The sequence below is a fragment of the Pelmatolapia mariae genome, linkage group LG4 (genome assembly GCF_036321145.2).
Source record: "Pelmatolapia mariae isolate MD_Pm_ZW linkage group LG4, Pm_UMD_F_2, whole genome shotgun sequence".
Taxonomy (NCBI): Eukaryota; Metazoa; Chordata; class Actinopteri; order Cichliformes; family Cichlidae; genus Pelmatolapia; species Pelmatolapia mariae.
Genome location: NC_086230.1, coordinates 31,262,969 through 31,273,732, shown reverse-complemented (window position 1 = coordinate 31,273,732; position 10,764 = coordinate 31,262,969). Strand labels below are relative to the sequence as shown.

The 10,764-nt window shown below is 40.2% G+C and overlaps 1 protein-coding gene across 1 annotated transcript; it reads right to left on the bottom strand.

Annotated features, from left to right (window-relative positions):
- Nucleotides 1-6,975: 6,975 nt before the first annotated feature.
- Nucleotides 6,976-9,588, bottom strand: LOC134625608 (amine sulfotransferase-like). Its single transcript, XM_065470479.1, has 6 exons — nucleotides 9,447-9,588; nucleotides 9,153-9,352; nucleotides 8,669-8,795; nucleotides 7,437-7,531; nucleotides 7,167-7,338; nucleotides 6,976-7,085 (listed from the first exon to the last, which is right to left on the bottom strand). The coding sequence occupies exons 1-6, from the start codon at nucleotides 9,586-9,588 to the stop codon at nucleotides 6,976-6,978; spliced, it is 846 nt and encodes a 281-aa protein (XP_065326551.1).
- Between the last annotated feature and the right edge of the window lie 1,176 nt (nucleotides 9,589-10,764).

Sequence of the window (10,764 nt, the reverse complement as noted above, 5' to 3'; positions counted from 1 at the left end):
TTCGGGAGACAGACACTATCTCTACTTTCAAGATTAGGCTTAAAACTTTCCTTTTTGCTAAAGCATATAGTTAGGGCTGGACCAGGTGACCCTGAATCCTCCCTTAGTTATGCTGCAATAGATGTAGGCTGCCGGGGATTCCCATGATGCATCGAGTTTTTCCTTTCCAGTCACCTTCTCACTCACTATGTGTTAATAGACCTCTCTGCATCGAATCATATCTGTTATTAATCTCTGTCTCTCTTCCACAGCATGTCTTTATCCTGTTTTCCTTCTTTCACCCCAACCGGTCGCAGCAGATGGCCCCGCCCCTCCCTGAGCCTGGTTCTGCCGGAGGTTTCTTCCTGTTAAAAGGGAGTTTTTCCTTCCCACTGTCGCCAAAGTGCTTGCTCATAGGGGGTCATATGATTGTTGGGTTTTTCTCTGTATTTAATATTGTGCTATCTACTGTACAATATAAAGCGCCTTGAGGCGACTTTTGTTGTGATTTGGCGCTATATAAATAAAATTGAATTGAATTGAATTGAAAAGAAACATCTTACCAAAATCATTTCCTCGTAGGTCAGGAAGAGGATGTTGTACTGCTCTCTGTTTGAATACCACTCCCTGACGTGATCAAACCAGGATGATGCTGGTACTGTATAGTAGCATAAGGCACCTGCTCATTTGGCATTTTAATTTAAAATCATTGGAGTTTTTGTTTTAACAATAGATGTGGAACGGCACTGTCCTCTTTGCAAGTGGTCCTCTTCGGATGTTAGAAGCTAACTTGGAGTAAGTCACTTACAGCCACAAGACTAAACTTTTATCAAAAGCAAAAAACTAAATGCCAGAACAACGTCAGTGCTTTAGGAAATCTTTCACTTTGATTTACAGTTTTCCCAATTGTTTACACACAATTACTTGTACTTCAGACAGAATGACTACAACATGTAGTCAAACTACAAGCACAATTCCTGCTTTACACTCAAATTGCAGTTTTAAAACACACTTTTTTCAAAACACAACACACAATTCTCTGCATTTGGCACGATTTTCATGAAGAAAATCTCTTGTTTGCACACGAAAAACACTGTCACTCAAAATTGTAAACTCAGTTGCCCTACTTTGCATACTAACTCAACACATGGGTAAACACCTTTCACACATATTTGCAATTTAAAAAAATCAGAGCGTTATAAAAGGGCAACAGCAAAGTATGTTTTATGTATTTGGAAAATGTATTACTATGTATTACTGTATTAGTAATGTATTAGTATTTTGTATTCCTACATAGTAGGCCTATTCACAGTATTTTACATTATCCTAATTGTATTGCAGAGCTGAAAGCTTACCAACACGAGGTGGTCGGGAATGTCTTCTGTCTCCTGAACAGGAGACTGAACTCATAAACATGGTTCTAGAAAATAACGCCATCACAGTACAGTAAATACAAAGACAAATAATAGAAGACAGCAATATTTTTCAAAATATTGATAGGGTCAGCTTATCAACACTGGACCATCTCTTGCACAGAAATAATCTTAGGATGAACCAACTCTACAGGCTGCCATTTGACTGCAATTCAGAAAGAGTCAAAGAATTGCAATGCAACTATGTGCAAGTAAGTCCCATACAATCCCACAATTGATGCATACTCTCAACAATATATAAATTACAGTACTGTACAGTAATCATACTCTGATTATGCTCCACAATAGTGACCACTCCCAGTCTGTATTACATATCATGTGTGTTTCAGAGTCTGTAACTGGTTCACTGTCCACACAAGCTTTTTAGTTGTTTATCTCGCTCCATATTCTTGTCACGGCTAGCACTGTGTGCAGGCAGGGTGTGGACTCAGATACAGGACTCGGAAACAGGAGGTTAACTGAGAGCGCAGCTTTATTTGCTGGAACATCCCTTAACAGAAGAGGCAACAAACTAGGATCCACAAACTTGAACTAAAACTAACTAGACTCTGGGAACTTAAACTAGGAAGCGAGGGCGAGACACAGCACGGAGAAGGAGAGGGTGACGTTAACAACGCGACCTAGAACTAAGGGAAAAGCTGAGATAAATAAACAGAAGGATAACAATGGACGCGGGGCACAGCTGACACGAATCACTGTAATGAGACAGGGGAGGGGGGAAAACACCACATGATGTACACTGACGGGGACCAAGTAAAACAGGCAGCACACAGAGACGCAGACTGGAATGGGAGAGAGGGAACACAGGAGCACGAGAGAGAGGCAGAAGTGACGGACAGGGAATAAGACACAGGGAGAGACACGAATCACACTACAATATAAACACAGGCACACAGAGGGAGACACGGGGGCAAGGGCACAGGGGAACCCTAATGACCAAAAGCTAAACCGAACAACCTAGGTACACACGAATAAACACAGTGAACCTAAAAACACAAATACTAAACACCAAAAGGCAAAAATACAAGACAACTCAAAACACTGGGTCAAAAGGACCCAGGACTGTGACAGTTCTCCATTCCTCAATCCCATAAAGGAATCTTTTTCCGCCTGGAGATGGCAAGTGTATGACATCCACACACACGTATACCCCTTCCCCAAGCTATGGAAGATGCATGTTGATAGATGCATATAGCAGTTGATGCTATTCATGGCTGGATTTGCCATGCTAGGGGATATTTGCCCTGCTGATCGGCCAGGGAAAACATTGCTTGTGATGTGGATGAGGTGCTGTGGCCAGACCGAAACAGAAGAGAGGATGCAGCATAGTTGTTTTTTTGTTTTTTTCTTTGACTGTAACTGTATTCAGTACATTCTTTTGTTGTTTGTATATGTAGACCACATTATGTGCAACTTTGTGTTGGTTGGGATGAACACTGTGCACATTGTTTTTGTTGGAAAAATACAGTAAAATATATTTGGTGCCACGTAATTGTGTGTTTTGTATACAAACATTCTGAAATCTTTTACAGTGCACTTATGTAGGCCTATGTAATGTCTGTAGTAAGTGTAAAACTGAACAAAAAAGGCTTACGGTAAGTCATTATGATGACTGGAGAAGAAGTGGTCATAGTGTTTTACATTAAGTACATCAGTGTTCAACTGGTTCTTATAAATGTCTATTCATGTGATGGTTTGTATGTCATTTGAAAACAAAATGCCATTTTGACAAGAAATTACATTGTTTTTAATTGAAGAGTTTTGCCTGTTGTGTGTTTTTTTTATTTGTTTGTAGAGTTCTGACATGATGAGGCATGCTTTCAGGAAATGTGTGTAAACAATTGGGAAAGTATATTAATGATAACAGAATTTAAAGGTTCAAAAGGGGAATGAGGTCAAAAGATTACAAGCTGTTCTTGTGTGACTAACCTCTGTTTGCTTAGGAAAGACATATGCACTGGTGGGTGGGTAGAACATCCTTTGACATGTTTGTGTCCAGGGTCCAGTTTCAAAATCATGTGTCAGTGATTTCTATCTCTTCAACCCTTAGATATTTATCTAAGTTGAGAAAGAGAGAGAGAGAGAAAACACTGCTAAATAAATAAATAAATGGAACACAAAAACAGGAAATCCCAGATCAGAATGAATGAAATACTCTTAGTAAATACTCTGTATACTTTACATAGTTGAATTTGCTGACAACAAAAAAGACACAGAAATTATCAATGGAAATCAAATTTAGCAACCCATGGACATCTGGATTTGAAGTCACACTCAAAATTAAAGTGGAAAAAACAAACTACAGGCTGATCCAACTTTGATGTAATGTCCTTAAAACAAGTCAAAATGAGGCTCAGTAGCGTGTGTGGCCTCCACATGCCTGTATGACCTCCCTAAAACACCTGGGCATGCTCCTAAGCAGGTGGCAGATGGTCTCCTGAGGGATCTCCTCCCAGACCTGGACTGCTGGAGTTCATTTTGTAGGACTCTGGCAGTGCTTCTCCTGTTCCTCCTTGCCCAAAGGTGGAGGTAGTGGTCCTGCTGCTGGGTTGTCGCCTTCCTATGGCTTCCTCCACATCTCCTGATGTACTGGCCTGTCTCCTGGTAGCGCATCCATGCTCTGGACACTACGCTGACAGACACAGCAAACCTTCTTGCCACAACTCGCATTGATGTGCCATCCTGGATGAGCTGCACTACCTGAGCCACTTGTGTGGGTTGTAGACTCCGTCTCATGCTACCACTAGAGTGAAATCACCACCAGCATTCAATAGTGACCAAAACATCAGCCAGAAAGCAGTGTGGTTCTACAGGTGGCGACCACTTCTTTATTGGGGATGTCTTGCTAGTTGCCAATAATTTCCACCTGTTGTCTATTCCATTTGCACAACAGCACGTGAAATTGATTGTCAATCAGTGTTGCTTCCTAAATGCCCAGTTTGATTTCACAGAAGTGTGATTGACTTGGAGTTACATTGTGTTGTTTAAGTGTTCCCTTTATTTTGTTGAGCAGTGTATGTCTTCTAATAGCTCCATCTCGAGCAAAGGTTTTATAATGTCAAGAGTCAAATAACTGAGATACCACTGTTTTAATTTGTAAAGTAATTAATAGATACACAGTATGTGTCATATCAAAAGTATTTCTGTTAAACGGAATGTGGGAAAAGTATAAAGCAACATAAAATATATGATATAGATGTGATTTATCTATTAGTCTATGCACTGGGTAAGTATGTCAAACACAGTTCAGTTTGAAATAGTCAATTTCAGTTCTTCCTGATCACATTGATATCTGTTATTATTTATCTGTTATTGTTTCAAAAAGCTGTGTGCTAAGTTATCAGCAACCTGATGATTACTGTTATGTAACTGACCAAGAAAAAAAATCTGAATTTCATATGAACTTGTTACAAATACTGCCTCTAATCCTTTAATGTCTTTCCTTAACAATAAAACTTCACTAAAATGTTGCTTTTCTTCATCAAATTAATCTATCATTTAATACAATTGCACTCAACAATTATGAGCAAATTATATTTTTTTAACGACTTAAATAACTTTGTCATACTACATCTCTAAATCTGCTCTTTCTTCAGGCTGCTTGAGCGTCTATACAGCTCAGAGGGGAGAGGGGCGACGAGTGTATGCACCCCCTGTGAACTCCAGCCATGGCACTTCTGCGAGTTAATAGAATATTGAGGAGGAGGAGTTGGCCGTCCGATTGGGGTCTAGAATGTGGGGCCTCCCTGCTGCTGCGGAGTCGGGGCGGTCTGCTTCTCTTAAGAGGGTAACACTACCTGGGTCTGGGTGCAGTTTCCCCCCTCCAGGGGCAAGGGTACCTAGACCTGGGGTTTAGAGTACGCTTGGGGAGTGTGATTGTGTGTACAGTGTCTCTTTATGTCTGTCTCCACGTTGGGTGAGTGCTGAGTAATTGCTTATGAGAGCATGAGGGTGGGAATGGATGTTTGTATCTGTGTGTGCCTGTTTGTCTGTGTCTATATGTCAGGTCGGGTATCAGACCCCACCTCTCTAGGGACATCTCAGGCCCTCCATGGTATGGAGGCCTATCTCCCCCAACCACTTCCCCTGCCAGTGTCAGACGCCCTCAGACATCGGTGCATTGGTGGTTCTTTGTGTCCGGGGATGGGCTTCCAGGTACACACCGGCTCACTCCTGGTGGCTGCTTGTCGGGGCCTGGAGCCTGGGGCTCGCTCGGGCCACTTCGGGGATGGGGTGCCCTCGGCCTGGGGCTCGGTCACTCTGGCACAGCTGGCTGCCGGCGGAGCTCACGGGCACGTCACTGCAACCCCTCCAGGCTTCTGCTCCGCGGCTGCTGAGTGACCCCTCATCTGGGACTCTCCTCAGCTCTTTCTGGGATAGTGGCGCGGCTGCCCCTCTGTTGGTCTTCCTTGGTCTCTTGTATTCTGAGGGCCTCTGGATGTCTGGAGCCTGGATCTTCTCCATACCTGCTTCATGCCCTGGAGGACGGGGCAGTGGCCCCCCACACCCTCTAGCAGATCATTATATGAAGGAACCTTTTAAATACAAGCGTGCTCATGCTGACAGGTGTACACACGGGTGCTCACACACACAAACTACACTTTTTAGCTCCTACCTCAAAGCACACTGTGCGTGGTCGATCTTACGTGCTGCACAATAATATTCAATATTTAGTATTTACTGTTATATTCACATATATCATTGTGATGATGTTGTTGCTCTCTTTTTTTGCTTGTTTTCTCTTTTTTCTTTCTCAACAGGTGATTCAGGTGATTGATATATGTATTTTTTGTCTGTTTGTTTTGTTGGTTTTTGTTTTTTGCCCTTTATCATCGTTCCTCTTCCCCACTGTTTTTCTTTCCCTCTTTCTTTCTCCCTTTTCTTTCCCCCAGTCGTGTCTGTCCCGTATCTAGCAAGTGAAAATAAAATAAAATAAACAATAAAAGCAAAGGTGAATCAAATGGACCAATACGGCAAGGCTGGGATGGTCCATTTGGTAAAGTAAATCCGTTGGGCATCTTTCTTCGCCTTTAGACAATAATTCTGATGGCAAAAGAACAAAATGGGACAGGCGGAAACAAAACAAAACAAAAAAAACAAATAAATGAGATACTTGTGTTTTAACTGTTGAATAATGGGAGGAGAAATCACGTGTGGGTTAACCAAAGGTGACTGTCTTCATGGCAAAAGTACATTTATTTCAAAAAATTTCTTATATTTGAAGGTCAAAGAATACTTTTAAAAGTGATATGATTAAAAAACACAATTAACAGTTAATGACTATTCAGAAATTATGAAAAATTCAGAAAAAATTCAGAATCCAAAGCATCGTGTACTAGGCATTATTAGGCATGTGAGATATGTTGACTGAACATTTTAATGACTGTTGTTGATTCCTGGAATCATGATCTACGTGACATGACTCCATCTTTGGTAAACAATCTTTTCTTGTCTCTTTTTTTTTAGTTTTTTTTTTTTTTATTTAAATAGCAGAAAAACCCATTTTAAGGCTTTCAGATCAATGCTTTTAAAACTCCTGGAAGACCCTGAAGAGCTGCTCTGCTTATTCCCAGATGAACCTCAAAGGCAAATCACCAAGTTTCTCCTGAAGGAGTTGATCCACTCTTTCACTCTGTGCAACAGTCAGTGTGTTCTTCCAGTCTCCAATCTGACCTGTAATGAAGACAAAAACACAACACCTGATACCCTGATATCACATTTGTCTGCACAGCAGCTGCAGGTCTGTTATGTTACCTTTGCGCAGGAATTTTCCACTGAACTTCTCTGGTGGAAGATGCTCATAATTTGCTTTCGAGTCATTCTTCATGTTCTGAAATGTAGCTTTTTCCACTACTTGACTGATGGCGGCTTCAGTCAGGTTTTTCCCTAAGAAGTTGCAGATCTTCTTCACTGATCCTTTCAGGTCCTGAAAGAAAAGCAGGAATGCAACAGAAAAGGAAACCTTAAACTCTGCCAGATTTGAGTGTTTCTAATGAACAACAAAAGTGTGAAGAAACATCTTACCAAAATCATTTCCTCGTAGGTCAGGAAGAGGATGTTGTACTGCTCTCTGTTTGAATACCACTCCCTCACGTGATCAAACCAGGATGACGCTAAAACTGTATATTGGCATAATGCATCCAGTTATTTGGCATTCTCATTTAATTGAGTTCACATACAGCCCTCATGTCACAGTCAGTTGTTGATGTGTTCAATCCACACATTTCACTCACACTCACACACAGACAAAAAAAGAAAAAAAAAAGAAAATGGTGGCGGTGCCACCATACTAACACAGCACCACAAAATCACAAAGTTTCACAGTGAAACCTTCAGGTCACAGAAACCAAAGTCTTTCAAGCATGTAGAGCTGCAAGAACTGCAAGATGAATCATATGACATAAAAGATTAAAAAAAAAACTATTGTATTTACTTTTTTTTTTTTTTTTTTTTTTTTTTAAAAAACCCTTTTGAAACATGGATTACTGCATGGGCATAGAGTGCACATGACCTTCCTGCTGGGCATGCAAAGAAAAGCAGGGGTTTTCATGCATTTCTTATTCATTTTAACTCTGTCACAGAAAATCAGAATTTTGTGGGATATGGATGGATGGATGAATCAATTATTTTTCTTTTTTCTTTTTCTTTTTTAGACAAATGCCATGGTTTACATACTACATTCTTCATTTTTCGAGGCACAGGAGTATGGGGAGTGACAACAGCTTTTTTTCACTCTAGTTTAGTCTGAGCTTTGCACGCTCTACATGGAAAACAAACAATATTTGCAATCTGCTCTGTCTGGTCCATGGCTCATGGCCATGATAATCCATCAGTAATTCTATCCCTACAGTTCTCAAACATTTATATGAGTAAACATAGGATAGGATCAGAGAATCAGTTCAGTTCTATTTGTATAGACAGTTATTGTGATATGACCAAAAAATTACCTTAAAGATGAAATGTGTTTACTGACAACTGAAATCTGCAAAGCATTTTGTAATGCCACAATTTAAACAATACAAGGACAACTGATTTAAATTTACAGATTGTGCTGCATTTACAAATAATTTTTAATGCAAAGTCTATAAGTAATCAATGAATATACAATATATATCAATATTTCAACTTCTGTCAACATGTCACTTTATAGACACATTAAATTAAACTGTTTAACTATAAAATGTTTTTTTTAGTAATCAGTAATGGAATCTAGCAGGTAGTCATCATTATGCAGATGGCAGAAATGACAAACTTACCATTTCCTGCTATGTACCACTTAAAAAACTGCTCAAAGCTTTCCGGAGACCCCAAGGCTATATGTGCTTTGGTGAAGTGATAAAAAGACACCACGTTGTCCTTTGGGTTCCTCATCAAATACACGATCTGATATATATTTAAAAAACAAAACAAAACAAAGAACCCCAGAATTCAGTATATAGTCTGTCACACTTGCCACTTAAATGTAATATTTTACTATTTAATGATAACTGGAGTTTAGGCTGTGATTCTTGTTTTATAGCTCCTTTTCCTATTTCTTCTTGATTTGATGAACCTCTGTTCAGTATCAACAAAAAACTGGACTTCAGTAACCAATAGGTAACATCACAGAAGTTAAAGTGATTTTAGAAAGTAAAAATTTGAACTTCCTTTATATTTGCAACAACAAGCAATCAAATACTTTTCACTTTCTCAAACTTTAAGAATGCCTCTTTCTTCAAGAAGAATTGAGCTTTTACTGACTTTTGTCTTATTCTTCTTCACTCCTGAAGGCATGAGATATTCGAGGAGATGTGAGGCAAAGAGCCGTGGAGAGGGAAGAAAAGTGTAATCAGCCATCTTGTACTCCAGCCAAGGCATCCTCTCCATGTTAGTTGAATATTTATTCCGGTGCCCGTCCAGCTCGTAGATGGAAATGATGATCTGCTGAGCCCACACAGTGCCTGATGTGGGGAAAGACGTTAGAGCTGATCAGTGGATCAGTCTGGCCAGCAACAAAACTGCAAATATAAATAATGTGTAAGATTCCTCACCAACCTGACTTTGGATAAGTGACGAGGAAGACATCACTGTCTCTTATTTCAAAACTCTTAAGAGAGTCTATGTACTCTGCAGTTGTGTGACTGGCCAGAAAGTTGTAGTTCTTATACCGGCACAGACGGTCACTGATCTGCTCCATCTCAGTTCTGAATCACACAGATGGATATGGGGGAAGAGACACAGTATATATTGCTCTTCATCCAACGTGACAGTATTCTGCAGGGTACAAGCAGAATATTGTCACGTTGGAGAAGAGCAATACTGTACAAGAACAACTATAGTTAATGTTAAACTAAAAAGTTAAACAAGTTAAACTAGTTTTTACTTCAAGGAAAAACATTTCCTAGACTATTTTTGTGCACTATAATGCTGCTGCTGGCACCTTGTTTTAATGGATTCACACACAATTTAGTAAGCCATACCTGAACATGAGTCGATGTCTCTAGAAGAATCAAAGATGCTTTCCAAATAATGATTTCCAAATAATGGCGCAGTTGTCACCTTCTCACCGCTCACGTTTTTGCTTTTAGTCTTGTAGACCATTCAAAATGTATGCAGGCCTGCTATTGTGTCCCTCCCATCCTTTACAGAAGTGGCAACGTTGGGTTCTCATTGAATAAACTTGTGCAAATCGACAAAGAGCAGTATACACCAAAGCAGCAGCAGCCGGGAATGAGCAACTACACACCCAAGTACTCAAACCAGAACACTGGTACCCCCACCAATGCGCTGGCGGATGGGGGCACCAGCCACTTAAAGCGAGTGTGGTGGAATTAGGCTCCCATACCTGGGGGAGCCTGAGATGTTGTAAAAGAGGTGGAGTCTAAGACCTGACCTGACACATATGCCGTGTCCAAATTCAGAGGAAGGATGCTTCAAAGGATCCTACCTACCTGCTCCACGTAGGTAGGATTCTTCGACGGCTGGGTAGGACGGAAGTGAGAGGCTGTGAAATTGGACAGCCTTTTAGCCTTCGTTCAAGTCTGCCCTTACTTCCGCATTTTTCCGATCGCGAGCTAGTTTTTTTTGTACATTTTTAATTCTCCAGGAGCTAGAAAAACTTCATCATCATCGCCGACATGTTTTGTACCTTAGGCTCATCTGAGACAATCATATCCAGGTAAAATTACTTTCTGTATCTACACGCATTTAGGAATTTCTTAGCTAATTTCATGGATAATTTCAGTGACTGAATTATTGCCGGTCACTCGTACACATTTACTGTATTATATAAAATATATAAACTAAATGTCTTTGAAACTTATAGAATCTAATATTTTGGTTTCTTTTTTTACATAGCACTGTATCAAACTGT